Source organism: Tasmannia lanceolata, unplaced genomic scaffold (assembly GCF_043159265.1).
Source record: "Tasmannia lanceolata isolate RefF3 unplaced genomic scaffold, GAP_Taslan_0.1 ptg000011l, whole genome shotgun sequence".
Classification (NCBI taxonomy): Eukaryota; Viridiplantae; Streptophyta; class Magnoliopsida; order Canellales; family Winteraceae; genus Tasmannia; species Tasmannia lanceolata.
This window is the reverse complement of record NW_027518688.1, coordinates 18,678,577-18,695,992: the sequence shown is the minus strand read 5'-3', so window position 1 is coordinate 18,695,992 and position 17,416 is coordinate 18,678,577. Positions and strand designations below refer to the sequence as shown.

General features: G+C 39.3%; 1 protein-coding gene across 4 annotated transcripts in view; it reads left to right on the top strand.

Annotated features, from left to right (window-relative positions):
* The first annotated feature begins 460 nt into the window (after positions 1–460).
* LOC143886540 (monooxygenase 2-like) overlaps positions 461–17,416 on the top strand; it is a 32,580-nt gene continuing 15,624 nt past the window's right edge. For 2 of the 4 annotated variants that reach the window (XM_077390553.1, XM_077390552.1), the window contains exons 1-4: positions 10,386–10,459; positions 10,564–10,710; positions 10,801–10,869; positions 11,654–11,819. In XM_077390553.1, coding sequence (XP_077246668.1) covers positions 10,386–10,459; positions 10,564–10,710; positions 10,801–10,869; positions 11,654–11,819 — 456 coding nt within the window. Of the gene's footprint in view, positions 1,091–10,385; positions 10,460–10,563; positions 10,711–10,800; positions 10,870–11,653; positions 11,820–17,416 lie in introns of those variants that run through there. The other 2 variants (XM_077390555.1, XM_077390554.1) reach the window with 2 other exon arrangements.

Below are 17,416 nucleotides of genomic sequence, written 5' to 3'. Positions count from 1 at the left end.
AGGTTATTGTGTTTCCCAAGATAGCTCTCACAAGCTAATTAAAGAAGAAAAGGTTGTACTTATCAAAACATGGTTGTACTTATCAAAACATGGTTGGGCTGTTAGCATTTCAAAAAGAACAAGAGTATTTGTCTCACCCCATCTTCTACCCAAGCACCCCCTTAGCAATAAAAAGGACAAGATATTTTACATGGGGGCTGTCCTAGGTAAAAATGGGGCGAAAATATGTCATTTCCCATTTAAAAGGAGGGTGGCTTATCAAAGCATGTGTGTGCCAATACCAATTCATGAGAGTATATAACTAGGGAAGAAAAGACAAAAGGGTGGTGTAATTATCAAGGTGGGGATGTGCTAATATCAGCACATGCCACCACCTATATAAAGAAAGGTCGGCTGGGGTTTGAGGGGGAGGGTTTTTCTTTCGTTAAAAAATATACAGAGGGAGGGTTTGCTTCATTTAGTGGTCCCAACAGAGAGAGCCTCAATGGCAGCCAAGAGAGAACTGGGCAGCCAAGAGAGAACTGGGCAGCCACCTCTCCAACTCCTCCTTGGGTCTTCATTGCCGCCATTACCTTCCACCTTCGCCTCATCCTCTCATCCCGACCACCATCTTCTTCCCATTTTACTTCTATCCCAAACCCACTTAGTTTCTCTCCTATTAGCAGCCATTAAAACCCCCTCCATCAGCCCTTGCCACCATCAAATCCGGCAAACCCACCGTTTCCGCCGGCCACTTCGCCTTCTCCGGCAAACATCTCCGAGCTCCGATTGTTTCACATCAGCCCTCTATAATCCCAATCCCATCAAACCCTCTTCTACCTCCATTTCTATCTCTTGTCCACCATCATTTTTACTCATCAAACCCATCTCAACCATCCTACCCTGTTTTTAACTCTATCAACCACTCCAACTTCAACTAATCACTAACCCCCTAACCCTCATTGGAACCCCCTCAACAGACTCCATTTTAATTCACCATCTGTGCAGCACCATCTTCACTGCAATTGATCCTCCTGGAACACTTGAAAGTGGAGTCGGCATAAAAGCGTGGAGAAGGCATTCGGCAACTGCAATCCTTCATCCATCTCAGGTAATACTTTCTTCTTATCCAATTTTTAGACATTAAGATTTTCTAATCCTGATAATTGCAGAAAATCTGATTGTTTTAGTCATTTTCTTTAGCAATTTGGTTTAGCATGCGTCTCTTTTGGATAAGATAATAAACCCATGTTTTAGAAATTACACGAGGTTGCCCTGCACTACTTATCAGGAGAAGATAGAAATGGATTCTATTCTAGTTTCTATTTGGGTGTATATCTGGGTAGCAAGGAGGCATGTCTAATCCTTTGTTTTAACTTTTAATTGTATCTTGATTTCCCTTGGGCTCTTGATGTGTATTCTTGCGGACAACTGTTGCCTCATTTTCCAACTCCGGATTTATCTTGTCGGCTTTTGATCGGTTGTCTAGCAAATGCTGCCAAATGATGCCAGCAATTCTCCTCAAGCCATATCAAAAGACCCCGAAAGGAATGTGATTTGATCTCTCATATCCAGATTGTCTTATCTGAATCAAGGGTATTTATCCGTAGTTTAATGGATACATGATGTTCCTTATTATCTTGTCTTTCGACCTGTCAATTCTAATCATTCTTCATAGTTACACATGCCCTGCGACTTTGATTATTCGATCCTAATAGTTGTCTAAATGGGTCATTCAATTGGAATGCTTGCGTCGTCACAATTTCTATGTCCCGTTTTACATGAGAAGGTGAGATGGAATGGTAATTGTTAATGAGTAGGCTGAGAATCGAAATGGGGTGTATAAGATTATTTTTCCCTCCTGATGTCGTACAAAAACTTGGACAAAGAGCGAAGAGTACTGTTATCATCACGATGTGTTTGGACGAATACTCGGGCTTCACTTCTGACTCTTAGAGTCTCCTATTGTCTTCGGAATTCTCATTGGAGTTAGGATTGGTTTCTAGCGCTTGATATCTCCTTCATTTTTTTCTTGGATCTTCCTCTCGTGCCAGACTATGACGGACGACAACCTCTTGAGCCAACCCTTGGTTCTTCATGTCAGTCTTTTATCCCATCGCTTCTTACAGGGTTTGAGGGGTTTCCTTTCTTTTCGGGATTGTTCTTTGTGCGTTCCTCGGGATCCTTTTCGAGTTTCGGGATTTCACCGAATTTTGGGAACACTTCTCTCGGGTTTAGGTGGCGACGATGAAGCGTTTCTTGAGCCAATCTCTTCCCTTCCCGCCTTAGAGTTTTCGCAGGATGAGGGATTCCCTCCTCTTAGAGTGTTTAACTAGTTAGGACCCTTCCTAAGTGACTGATCGTTTAATAGATCTTCTTATAGAGTTTTTATCTGTCCCCTTTTGTTTAGAAGTTTACCCTTTGGGTTAGAGGTTTTTCATCTCTCGTTTATTTAGGGTTTTCCCTCGCAGGTTAGAACTCGCCTCTTTTAGATACTGGCTGAGCCTCGTCAGCTTTTGGTCATCTCTTTGAGATTATTTTTCTCATATCAGAATTTTAGTTCCCTCGTTTGTCTTCTTTCCCCCAAGGCTTTAGGGATCCCGTTTCCCTCTTTAATACTCTACCGTGATATGGTGGGTATAGAAGCTCTTCTCTCGGATCCCCTTTAGCCGAAAGGATGTTAACACACTTTTTAAACGTCAAAAATATAAAAGCACTTCAAAAACATTTGAAAACTTTAAAAATATTTGAAAAACATTAAAACCCTTAAATCATTTGGAGTGCTAGGTTTTAGTTAGGAAAGTTCGTTTTCGAACTACGTTGGCTTGATCCTCTTCCATGAGGTACGTAGTGCAGCTTGGGATCTTCATCCCAAGTCCAGCCAAACTTTGTAAATAAATATACTTTAACCCTTTTTCTTTAAAACCGTGTTTTCAAAAAGCTCTTCCTTTAGAGTTAGGAGTTTCTCATAGATAGAGGGTTTCTTTTAGAGTTAGGGGATTTGTCTTTGATTTGTTGTGTGCTTGTTTGTGTTTGTTTTAGAGTTAGGGGTTTGTCCAGAGTTATAGGAGCGCCTCCGTCCGGTCAGTTGGCTAGAATAAGATGCGTTAGTGATCCCATTGTTTTCCTTAGGAAACGCAGCCTAGTTACACATAGGTTGTAGAAACCACCTGCATTAGCTTAGGGCTAAACCTGCATTTAGTTAGGGCATATAGGGTGTCCTAAAATCTACAATTCACTGGAATTTAAATAATCATTCAAGAAGCTTTAATAACTAGTTCGATCTTTTAGATCGAGTCTAAGATAGAGGTCTAGGTGTCTTAGGCATCATAGCCTAGAATATGCGCGAAGAACTACGTTGCCTTGGTTCTCGTGGAGGCGGGGATACGTAGGCTTCTTTGGATGAATACCAGACCATCCGAGGACTCGGGCTAAATTGTTTAGAGTCTTAGGATTTGTTGTGTTGTTATATTGTATATTTTGTTGTGTTTTCTTACTTTCTTGTGCAGACCTATACCTTTAGCTGTAGCATGTATGTGTTTGTTCATCAGAACTTAGACACCAGTTAGGTATGTCACTCATAACCTAGCTATGCTTATGTGACACATCTTTCATTTTGTTTTGTGCATGTTTATTACTTTATCCTCAGGAAATGCATATTTAGGTAGACGACTCCTGAGGATTGTTCCCATTTCATATGATTTTCGCCCGAAACTCTTCAAGGTTAATAATAAATGGCATAAGAGACCAAGTGTTCGCACTCGGACGAATTGGGGGTGCTCTTCGGACCTTCCCCATTCGTAATCAGGCAAGGACCTTTTGTATCTCTGGTTATCTGTTGCAGACAGAGCATTTGTTTTGGTTCCATGGTGTATCCATGGATGGCGACTCTGAGTTATTTTTAGTTATATCTTGGTTTCGAGCCCTGGGTCCGGATCAGGATGTATCTCTTTCTTTTTATATCGCCACTCATGCTATGCTGTGAGGGTGGCAACAGTTTCGAGAGTTCCTCGGTAGAGCTCTCCTTCTCGCTGTGGAGATCCAGAGGGTGTTAGGGACCCGTTTCCTCATCATCCTCGGATCGGGGTCCACAGGCTAGCGACTCTGCTGGGGAGTTCTTGAAACATTGCCTAACTCTGTAAAAATGCCATTTTTATTATTTTTGGAGAAATTTGGGTGAAAATCAAGTTAAATGGGAACTCTGTCGTTAGAATCCAAGGGCACCAAATAAGTGCGTAATTAAAACAAGGGTTGACACACCACTTTCATCCATGCATATATTATCTGTTTTGTGGTTACTTTCTGCTATGGTTTGCTGTGGATATACTATCAGATGACCTATTCGAGATACTATGAGTAGGAGCCGTGAGGGCTATACCCGCCTTCTAGTGCCACCGCACCAGTAGTATACTCAGCACCTGGACACTTCGTGTGTAAAACGGACATAGTTCGTACACTGGACTCTATGTCACAGTGTACAAGTAACTATGCACTCGGGCAGGTGGACCTCTCAACGGTACCCCTTCTATATATTGCATTGTCGCCTTGTTTGCATATAGGGACGAACATATGTGCTGCTTACACATGTGAAGCCTAGAGTTAGGAGCCTTATCCCATTTGTAGACTATGGTAGCTCACCTTGCGTGGCTACAGCACGGTCCTAGTACATTCACTGGTCTGTCGCGAGTCGAGACTTTCTCGACTCCGTTAGATAGATTAGGGCTGGTGCTCCTGGTTAGGGTGTATATATATGTATATATATGTGTGTATAGTGTATTATTCTTAGATTATGGCTTATCCTTTCGAATAAGGCTTCTTTATCTATTTCAGTCATACCATTCTTTCAGACCCGGTCGATGACTCTTGCTCTTGCTTGGTCATCATCCAGATCGCAGTGTACCCTATCATCTTTATCATATGATTATTCCTGTATCTCGGATTTATATCCATTTTGTCGGCTGTCAAATCGGGGCCTGCTTTCTACAGAGATTTTCTGATCTATTATCGCTAATTAGAGTTTGTTCACTATTTCAGTCTTGGGTCAGACCGATGGTTCTTGTTCACCACCTTTTATGACCATGATCTATTTCTCGATTCCTCGTTATCCGTTTCATTTAAAATTTGTGAACCTAATCATTCCTTGCTAGCTGTTAGACCAGGGCCTGTCTATCAATGAAGTTTTCTGCTCTATCCATTAGCCACATTGTTTCATTCCCCAGCCTTCAGACCTGGTCAGTAATTTTCCTCTATCGTTATTCTGACCATGGTCTGCCTTTTGCCTCTCGAGTGTACAGTTGTGTCGTTCCTTTGTACATGACTTATTTGCTGAGTCGATTTGTAGTTACCTTCTTGTACCTACACCATTTGTTGAGTTGATTGTCTAGATTAGGACCCATTTTCAGTGGGTATTCCTGGTCTAATTCATCCTATCTACATTCTCTTGATTTGGTTGGTGGCATTTCCCTTGCCATTGTTGAAACCATAATCTGTCATCTCGTCCTCGGATTGTACATATCTCTTGTTTGTATATGATTCCGTCGGTTGATTAGATTAGGACCCATTTTTAGTGGGAGATTCCTGGTTTAATCAATTATATTTACATTCTTTCAGATTCACCTGACGGGTGGCCTGTACTTGTCACTCTCATGGCCACAGTCTACTTGCTGCCCTTTTGATTGTATATCCATTCTTTTGTTGTGTCTCAGATCTGGTCGATGGCTTGTCCGATGTCTCTATAGCCATGATATATCTTTTGGTCGCAAATCCAACCCATGACCAAGCGTCGTCATTCATGGTCAGTCCTTCATGTGATTATATCTCCGTGGTGACCTTATTCCGCTTACCGATTATGTGCTTATCTTGCTATCATTATTTGAGTGCAAGTATCCTTGCTGAGAGTCCTACATTACTGAGTTTCTATTCATTTACCCTTATGTTGAGTTGTGGGGATCACCTTATAAAGCCGTCATGCTGCCGAATTTTATATAAACACTTTGAGCATGATCGCTACCTTTTCAGAGTTATTGATAAGCCATGAGTTTACTTTACCACGATCCTTTTTAAGGTCGTCATGCTGCCGGATTTTACTCAACTCATTTTCAGTGTGATCGCTATCCCTTAGGATTATTGATAAGTCATGTGCTTACCCTACCATGATCCTTCTTACAGTTCTGCTGTTAGTTTTATCCAAGGGAGAGATGCGTTTGTATTATCTCTTGTTTCAACTTGTGTATATCATTTTCATGAGATTGCCTCATACAAAATCAGTTTTTGTCAATTCCATGACAGGAGTCTGACCTACTTGACCTCACCCATCTGCTGCACCAGTTTCCTTTCATTTTACCCAGATAAAATGGCTGTACCTATGGACATCCTGGCGGGAGTAATAGAAGTTCTGAAGGAAGTATCTAGAGAAGTGTCCAATGTGAAGGAAGAGGTGGCCCTTCTGAAAACAAAAGATGATGGAAAATTCGTAATTTCTGAAGTGGTAGAATTTCTGAAGGATGTATCTAAAGAAATGTCCAGTGTGAAGGAGGAAGTGGTATTTTTGAAAATAAAAGATGATGGAAAATTCGTGATTTCTGAGGACTCTGTAGTCCAAAATCATCTTCCTGTGACCCTTGATCCTATCAAGGCCGTGATAGCACATATTGGTGATTCTGAAGAAGAACAACCTATTGAAGAGAAGTGTTTTACACCTCCTACTGTCGTAGGAAAGGAGAAAGAATTTGTTGACGAGGTTAAGACGCTGTCTCCTATGATCCCTATTCCTATCTCGGTCCCGGTATCACATATTGATAATTCCAAGGGCAAGCAACATGTCGAAGAGAAGTGTCTCCCATCTCCTATTTCGGTAGGAAAAATGAAAGAACGTGTTAAAGAAATTGAAGAATTGACCATTGATCACCAAAGCGTGAAGAATCCAAGGAACGATAGCAAATCAATTGCTGATTCTAAGAAGATCAACATTATTGAGTCATCTCATCAAGCACCTCAACCTGTCATGCAGAAGTCTGATCAAGGAGATGAAAAACTAGCACAGAAGCCTAAGAAGAAGTTCACTCCATTACCGAAACCTCCAGCGGTCATTCTCCGAAAACTTGTTAAGGATGGACAGTTGAAACTCATGGCTCAGAAGCCACCTCCTAAGGTTCTTCCAAGGTTCTACAACAAGGACAAATTCTGTGAATATTACCAAGGCCCTGGTCACATCACCAATCGTTGTCACTCCCTCAAATTTGCGATCCAGGATCTCATAGATAGGGACCGTCCCATTTGGCCCGGGTTTAATGCTACTCAGAATCCTTCACCTAGACGTGTTGATATTTCTCCAGATGTTGCTAAAGCTAACTCGACGGTTGAGCCTTTTGAAGATCCTTCCGTCATCATTCATCCCACATTTGAACTAGGAGGTACTTCGGCTGCAAATTTGGGAATGTCAGAGTTAGAAATGTCAGGAGGTAGTTATATGCCAGCGAGATCGTTACCGATGCCAATTATTGAAGATCAGCTTGAAGCCGGGTCAACAGGACCTACACCAGGGTTGAACCCCTAGCCATTGACATCATGGAAGAAGGTGTACTACTCATATATTTTCAGTGCCAGTTCATCAGTATCGAAAAAAAAAAATGTCCTGTGTTGTTAAGGTTTGTCTTTCATTGAGTTTGTATCAACTTTCTTCTCTCTGAGTTGGTAAGTCCTACTATGTTAATGTTAAAAAAAAAAAAGAAAAAAAGAAGGATGTGTGTCATGTTTGTCAGTCGTGTTCATTCAGATTCTATAGTTTACATCCTTTGTCAAGTTCAATGTAGAGCCCATTGAGGTGCGTAAAAAAAAAAAGAGTTACTGATGTACTTAAGAGTCTTCAATTCAATAAAGTTGTTCGTTTCGAATTTTTGATGTTCTATGATTCACTCTTAGATTTAATATTTAAATAACTAAAGACACCCTCTTGGATGAGATTGCAGACGAAATTCCCCTCCAGATCTGAAAAGGTCAAATGAGAGGAAGAGCGTCTAGCATAGCCACTTGAAGAATAAATCGAAGCTATCGATAGTGGCATCGAAATCCGAAACTCGAGAAAGATGCATTGGCAAAACTTTATCTCCCGAGGAGCGTGAAGAATTGATAAACCTATTTAGAAGGGTTCAAGGAAGTCTTGTTTGATCATACAAGGATAAACCGGGTGAATGCCCTGGTGTGATGCAAGACAGTGCTCCACCATCTTTAGACATCAAGTTGAAAGTGAAAATTTTAGAGAGTGAAGCATCAGACATCCAGTGGAGCTGATAAGATATTGAGAGAAGACTTTCAGAAAATGAAGTCGCAGATTTGAGCCCTAAAGAAAAGAAACACTTGGGCTACGTATATTCAATGAGATTCCGAGTCGTAACATCTCAAGCGTATGGACATTTCTAATGTATAAAAAAAAGTGAGAGAAACAAAAAAAAAGAGAAGGGAATGAGTTCCTGCAACAACTCCTTAGGAGTATCGAAGACCCAGATGATAGAGTCAATGAGTAGATTGAATATGAGAATCGTCTTTAAACATTTGGAGACAAATGAGAGTTGTAGAATTTTGAACATGAATTCGAGATTTCTGAGATGAAGATGAGCATTATGGTTGAAGTCTTGCCTACAAATACCGCCAGACTCCCCGATAAAAAAAAAATTCAAAGTCTTTGAACCTTAGCATTTAAAAGCTTGCAAGTTAAAACACCAGGAGACCATCCTTGAACATTTGAACCTTTATAGCCAAGATCCTAAAGTCATAAAATCTATTTGCAAACCCTTTGGGCAAAAAGTCAAATCAAACCATTTTCTTCTAACCATATTATAAACCAGGAGCATTTTTTTTTTAGAGGGTTTGAACTACGTTATGACCTGATCCCCACCTCTTCAGGGGTACGTAGGCGTCTGATTAATTCAGATTCGGTCAACCTTGGGGATAAAAGCTAAATTATCTCCATTTCAAAATTTTGAAGCTAAAAAGCTAAACCATTCTTTGTTTAACCCCATAGTGAACTACGTGGACCTGATCTTCCATTTTGGGGTACGTAGGAAGTCTGGCTAGACCAGATTCGGTCCAAATCGTATGAACTTTTGATATCTAACCTTTTTTAACCCTAGCCTACCTAGAAAGTCCTTCTGGTGAAACAAGCAAAGGTTCAAGGCAATTTAAAATAAAAATAGAAAGAAAAGAAAAGAACAAGAGTCTGAAGACCCACTAGGTTAAAAACCCGAAAGGGCGGCCTAGAGAAAGGTGAAAGTTGTTTTCTTGCTAAGCCATTAAGCAAAGGGATTGGCTTATGCAAAGTAAGGGTAGCGGTCTGCTGGATTGAAATTTTGAAGAGGCAATCTAGTCAGAGGCAAAGAATTCCCATGAAGAGAGAATTGATGAGATACCGAAGGAGTTCTTCAGTTATGCAGAATTTTCAAAGTTTGAGTTGTGACTTCTTTTGAAGAGAGAAATCAAGGAGACGGAGAAGCATTCTCAAATAGGGAAGAATCCCAGAATCCGAGTAGTGTCTGCAAGACTTGCTTTGATACTTTTCTAAACTATGGGCATTAAGACGGAACAATCCGAAGGGGGTAATAACCATGACGGAAATCCTGATGGAGGAAACTAGATCCTCTTGACATAGTTTTCGAAATTACTCCGAGGGTGGCTGACCTTACCATAAAAAATAACACATTTTATCTAAAGGTGAATCAAAAGTGAGTTGAGTCCCTTGAATAATGTACATTTTCTTTGATAAAGTCCTTGGAAGTCTATTCCTCATTCATATTTGTTTTCTTTCAAGGTCAAAAAGTTGTCTGTCACTGAAAGGAAGGGGTGTATACTTTCCAAAATGAAAGATCCTGGTTTAGGTATCCTGTTCAAACAGGTTGAATATGTCAAGTTTTAAGCAGTTGGTGGTGGAAAGAACAAACCTCAAATAGTGGTCAACTTTAATGCTTTTTGACCTCAAATCATGTTAAAAGTGGGGCGCATCAGTCCTACAGCGGGGGGGGGGGGGTGAAAAAATCATGGCCCATATTTTTTGCATGAATCACATGTATAGCGTGTGTGCTTACTCTATGCTTACTTTTTCTCTTCTTACTAATACAAACTAATATTTTTTGCATGAATAACGTTTCAAAATCGAAATAAAATTCAAATTAGTTAATCTCTCACCCTCCTTATTCTTCTCCCACTACTAGATAAACCAAATTAGGTAATCTCTCACCCTCCTTATTCTTCTCCCACTACTAGATTAACCAAATTAGGTAATCTCTCACCCTCCTTATTCTTCTCCCACTACTAGATTAACCAAATTAGGTAATCTCTCACCCTCCTTATTCTTCTCCCACTACTGATTTTTGTCCTATTTATATTCCTCTTCTCTCTCTCTCTCTCTCTCGAAAATGGAGGTCATTGCAGATATTGTAATTGTGGGTGCAGGGATAGCTGGTCTTGCCACCTCACTAGGACTTCACAGGCATGATAAAATCACTTCTCTGATTTCTGTCTTCCTTTTTTTGCTTCTAAGAAATCAATTTAATGGTGTTCTTATTTGAAATTCCACTATCTTTTTTTTGGCAGAATGGGTTTACAAAGCTTGGTTCTGGAATCTTCAGAGAGCTTGAGGACTACTGGGTTCTCGTTTTTGACTTGGACCAATGCATGGAAAGCCTTGGATGCTTTGGGTATTGGCGATTCTCTCCGTCAGCAACATATCAAGCTTCAAGGGTAAAAAATGCTTTCGAAAATGTTCTTCTTTGTATCGTTTGTTCATTGCTTTAAGATACTAAGTCAAAGATCATGAGCTTGATTTTTCAGATTAGTTGCTGTCTCTATGCCTAGTGGTGTTACTACTGCTCAAATGTCATTTAAGGCCAGTGGGAAATGGTGAGTCAAGTAATTTACTTAAAGAGGAAATGATATTTCCACTCCCTTTAATTTCCAACTTCTCCAAAATCTTTTGTTTGTCTTCTCCAGGAATAGCTGCATTAAAGACAAAAGGAAATGCTTAGAAAGGGAGATGAAATATCATTTCCCAATTTACTTACAAAGAGAATAGATGAACTACAAGGATTGTTTCCTTTTTAGGAATTTTTCCTATTTACCATTTTTTTATCATTTTTCCATGAGATAAGGTTATTATGGTCATGTTTCATGAGTATTTTATGGTTTTTTTCCTTTTTATAAGTTTTCTATTTTTTACTATTTTTTTCGTTGTTTTTCATGAGATAGGGTATATCGGTCAATTTGAGAAGGATTCTCTAGTGAGTGTTTTTTACAAGAGAATGGGATTTTGGGCTAAATCCCAGACCTCCCGACTAACTCGGGATTTTGATGTGGAAGCCATAAGTTTGCTGAGATTAATGCGTTACACCTCAAATCCCCTAGAGTTCCACGAAGTCCAATACGATTATGCAAGTAACCCCGGCCCCTAAGGGACATTATACCCATTGTCTTTCTTTGATAATGTCACTCCTTTGTTAAACATTTTTTCTAATTTTCTGTTGTGTGGGAAATGTATTTTCCTTTGAAGAGCTAATTACGAAAGTGCAAATAAAGAGAGGGGTGTCATTTTAAATAAAAGAGAGTGAGAAATTAAATATTTTCTTGTAGAATTTCCATTTTCTGACATTGGAAGTGATTTTTTTTGCGGAATTTTCGGATGATGCAGTGGAGAACATGAAGTCCGTTGTGTGAGAAGGAAACTGTTGCTTGAAACCCTTGTAAGGGAGCTTCCACCTGGAACCGTCAGGTTTGGCTCCAAGGTGGTTTCTATTGAGGAAGCAGGGAACTTAAAACTAGTGCATTTAGCTGATGGATCTATCCTCAAAGCCAAGGTAATGATATATGTAATGATATCTTTTCTCAATTTGTTTCCTAACTTGGGGATTTTAACTATCCCTAATTTGCGAAGGGAGATGATTTCCACACTCCCTTGTTTTGATCATTGAACTCCTTAATTTATTTAACACTTTGTTGATTGGTTGTTGATATCATTTTGGTGATTGTAGGAGCATTTAACAGGTAATTAGAAAAATGCTAATATAGATAAGAGTGCCATTTTTTAAACAAGTGGAATGGATATCATTTTCCATTTGTAAGGAATCATGTATGTTTGGATAGCTTGAATTAGGCACTGGGATCGGCACCCTATTTTGATTCCATCCAATTCCAACATTTGGTTAAAAAAAAATGAATGGAATCAGGGATGAAAATGACTCCGGGGTGAAATTAATGGGGAAACAATGCTAGAATAAGTTTCCCAATTTCAAGAGGTGGTACTCTGAGTGCCCTGGTTGAAATCAAAATTTTCTGACATTTTTTAAATTAAACTTTTATATTAATTTTTTTCATTCCCTTTATAGGGGAATTAGAATCGGATGTCGATTCTTATTTCTGAATCCAACAATCCAAACAAAGCCACAAGGTTTAGGGGCCGTTTGGATACGCAAATTTTAGAATCCAGGTTTTAGTTTCGAAACAGTTTAAAAGAGGGTTCATGATCAAGCTGTTGTATGCTGTCCGGACAACGTTTCTTGGATTTTAAATAAGAAATCCAAGTTTCAGAAATCTCTCTCCCATCCTGAGATTTCTAAAACCTGGAAACATGGGATGGTCATCCGCTCTCTTGCTGTCGGAAAGAAGGGCGAGAAATCAGAAAATGACTGCTAGTCTCATTTTTCTTGTGTCTCCCATTCATGATTTTGATGAAATTCAAGATTCTAAAATCCGCGTTACCAAACGGTCCCTTAGGGTTGGTTTGGATGCCACCATAATTGGTCTTTATTTGCAAAAAAGATTATTCGAGGTCAATCTTATTTGCAAACTTGAAAGGACTTTTGGAAGCCATTAGCAATATCATTTCTAGAACTATTATTTCCATTATTTGGAAAGTGATATTTACCTTAAAAACTATTTCCACGTAAATTTGTATATACATATAATTTTAAGAGGTACCCAAAGAGGCCCTTAACTCCATGAAAAATATATCCAATAAATCCCTAAATATATACATGTGGACCCCGATCCGAGAGAGGCGGGGGACGAGCTCCCACGACAGGGTTTCTCTCTAGATCATCCACGTGAATGGAGAGCTCTACCAAGGAACTCTCAAAAGAAGTGCCTCTCACAGCATGAGTGGCGATATAAGGTGAGATACCTCTCGATTCGGGGACTAGCCCAGATTCGAGGAGTACCTTAAACAAAAGAAGAGTCGCCATCCAAGGAAGTGGGCCCTGAATCTCATACTATGCTCTGTTGCAACGGATAACCAGAGATATAAAAGAAGATTCGTGCCTGGTTACGAATTTGGAAGGTCTGAAGAGCACCTCATCCGCCCAAGTGCAAACACCTGGTCTCTTATGCCATTTACTTATTGATTTTGAAGAGTTTTTGGACGAAAGTCATGTGAAATGGGAACACATATCTCCGAGAAGACGTCTATCTAATCATGCATGTCTCGGAAGAATAATAAGCACACATAAAAGAAATGAAATAAGTGTCACCTGAGAATAACTAGGTTATGAATGTCATACCTAATTGGTGTCTAAGTTCTGGTGTGCAAACACATGCATGCTACAGCTAAAAGTATAGGATCTGTACATGAAAGTAAGAAAACACAACAAAACACACAACACAATTCAACTCTGTACACGACTCGACAAGACAAATCCTAAAACTCTAATGCAATACTTGACTCGGACCAGAATGGCCATTTACCCTGGCTGCTCTACGTATCCCGGCCTCGAGAAAAATCAGAATCAACGTAGTTCGATGACCTATTCTAAACTACGATGCCTAACCATCTAGAACCGCTATCCTAGACTCGATCAACTAGACTCGACTGATTTTTAAAGCTTTTTGTACAATTGCTTAAGTTCATGTGAATTGTAATTTTTAGGACGCTCTATATGCCCTAACTAATGCAAGTTGATTAGCCTTAAGCTAATGCAGGTGGGCTCTACATCCTATGTGTAACTAGGCTGTGCATCCTAAAGAAAACCATGGGCTGACTATATGCTTCCTCGTCTAGCCATCGGTTCAACTAAATGTCTAACCGACCAGGACTCGAGGCCTCCTAACTCTAGGGACACTCACACGACAAGACACAGTATATCAACACAAATAGGACAGCCTCCTAACTCTAAAACACCCTAAATATCTAGGACAGACTCCTAACTCTAGGGGAAGATCTTTTTGAAAAGGTTTTGAAGAAGTTTTGTATTTTTGAAAATTTTGAAATGTTCATTTTTAAAGGTTTGGCTGGACTTGGGATATGAATCCCAAGCTGCTCTACATACCCTGTGGAAAAGGGATCAAGCCAACGTAGTTCGGAACAGACTTTCCTAATTACACTCCAATGACTCAAGAGTTTGAGAATTTTGGTTTTTCAGATGTTTTTTTAATGTTTTTGACATAAAAGGACAGAATCCTATCATCAAAAGGGTAGGACAGACTTCTGATATCCCGCAAAGGTTGGACAGCATCCTATGCTTTGCGGGGGAATTGAACAGAATCACGACTCTGCAAGGGTTAGACAACATCCTATACCTTGCAGGAGTGGATAAGATCACATCACTTGATGAGGGGTTGGACAGAATCTTAACCGCTACGATGATAGGACAGACTCCTGAAAGAATGAAGAACTGACTCCTATGCTAAAGAATGACTCTCTAACTAAGGACGGACTCTCTAGCTAAAAACTGACTCATATACGAAAGGACTGACTCCTAGTGCACAACCCTAAGAGGGGAGTGCTAATGAGACTAGGCTAGTCTCCTAAAAAATGAGGAGATAAAGGAGGGTGCTAGTGAGACTGGGCAAGTCTCATAGACACAGAGGTGGGCTCCAAGTATCCTTATCATTGCCCATGCAATGATGCAAGGAGAGGCAAACTAATAGACCAAGTTGGTCTTCTCATGAGGGTACAACTACTTGTGAGACTCGAGTCGTCTTCTAAGGGGCAGACTTACCAATGAGACAAAACACATCTCCAAAGTGTGCGACATTTCTACACGAGACATAGTTTGTCTCCTGAAAGGGTATGACTCTCTGCTGAGACACAGATTGTCTCCCTAAGGGAGTTTTAGATGGTTCTTTCATTGCCCTTGAATTAAAGGGAGCTAATGTCTAAAGAAATATATAACTAAAAGACTGAGCTAGTCTTCTATAAGAGAGAAAAGGGAGGGAAATGCTATTGGGGACTATGCAAGTCCTCCTTAAAGGATGGGCTTGGGCTAACGCCTTCATCGCCTTTGCAGTGAATGGGGTTCTATCTAAAGGTATACATGTCTAAAAGACTTTGGCAAGTCTTTTAAATAAAAGGAGGGGAATGATATTTGGATCGAGCAGGTCCCGTAAGGATGGGCTTGGGCTAGCGCCTTCATCGCCCCTGCATAACGAACTAAGGATATTATGATTTCAACTGACATTTAATGAATTAGGTACTTATAATATTATTATCTCTAATTCCATAGCCTAAAAAATTAGCATCTCAACAAATCATTCATGATTAATATCATCTATCAAAACACAGTCATGTTAACAACCTTATAAAGAGCATAACTGATTTATTTTAACCGTTGAATAAGAACATTGAATATACTATTATAACCTTACACGCCATTAACCAAAGCTAAAAGTATTAGTACTCTTAACAAGAACAGATTTTTACATTTATATACTTCAAACCAATAGTATTATTATCCAATGTGAGAATTAATTTACACATTATCTATAAAATCAATGATATTAATGCCAAATGAATACTACTGCTTATAGTAAGATGAAACAAAAAATTTTGTGTCACAATCAACAAAATGGGATTTAAATCGACAACAAATAGTACGTCTAAATCCCTTTTTCCAAATCCAAATCCCATTGATAAAAGTAAAAAAGCGATGTAGATTTCATATGATACCTATTATTATGGGATGCATGAATAATATCTCATGTTTTGAACTAAGTAATCCCATTCTATTAATGCTAAACAGGCAAGTTTTATGTCTTCCTGTAGACACCCCATTTTGACCGAGCCCTAATTGGCTTTGCGTAAATATATATACCCCATCAAATGAATGAATTAGGGCATCAAATTTCATACCAAGCTAGCTTAGGATCCCATCTAGGTCCCTACAAAATTTCGTCGAATTCCGAGCGCGTTTGCCTAGCGAACGAGATGGGAGAGTGTCCGTAGTGTAAATCGGAAAAGGGGGGTGAATTATCCTGGAAGGGTCACGGCCTGGGGCAGAACAAGACACGATCAACCGCGCACCTTATCAAAAATCCGTGCAACCGCATGCCCATCAATTCCAGTTGTGGCAATATCAACATCCCTTTTATCCTATAAATACCATCTTAACCTTCATTTTCAGAAGACGATACTCTTTAGAGAGAGAGAGAGAGAGAGAGAATTAGAGTTCTATGTGATATTTTCATTTGTCCGGTCATCTTCTCCGGCCACTACGTTGTAACTTCGGCCAATGTCGGCATCATTTTGATGCTTTGTCCTTTGAATCAAAGATCCAAAACTTTCAAACCCTCATTGCAAACCTTAATCTTTTCCCCCTTTCTTCTCTGATCAACCTTCTCCGGTGTGTTGGCCGGAGCTCCGGGAGAATATTTTATTTCAACAAGACCGGCTCTTCTTCTCTTTCTAGCTTTGTTTTCTTTTTTTCTTTTCTTGCACAGATTCTCCACAGAAGTCCTAGTTTTGCATTTTTCCATTTTCAACAACCCTAATTGCCTTTAAAACCTTTGAACTTAGTTTAGAAACCCTAACCTTAGCTAAAAAGCTTAGATTCATCACTATTACCATTTTGATTGCTCGATTTTTGCTAGATTTATTCACTGTTGTCTGAACGAAGCTTATAACTACACAGATCTGGTTTTATACGGTTCAGATTTCTTGTATTTATGAGATTCATCATAATCGTGATTTTATTGCTGGAATTTTCTGCAATTTTGGCTGACAAATAGAAGTTTCAAAAGAGGAAAGAAGAATACAGGTATGTTCATCTAGATGATATTTTATTCTGAGTTGAAGTGAGTATATTATTTTTCTTATCATTATTGTGATCAGATAGAGGTATTAGTGTTCGTTTCTGTAAATTTTGGTTTAGAGTATGAATTTGTTAGCTAGAACAGAGCATCCAATATTTTCTAGAATTTCAGTAGATGAATATTGAAAAAATAAACGGATTCTAAAATTTTAGTAAAGAGATTTACAGAGTTTTAATCATTTTCTGAAGTGTATTTGGAAAATCAATCACTCTTGTCACTGTTGGTTTAAAATTTAGAAAATACAATATTCGAGTAAAACCTCAACTTTCTGATTTGTAGCTATCATTGGTTTTATGGCTGAATAACTAAGAAATTCTCTATGATAATGAGTAGCTCATAAATATGCAGAAACAAGAAAATTAATTAATTAAGC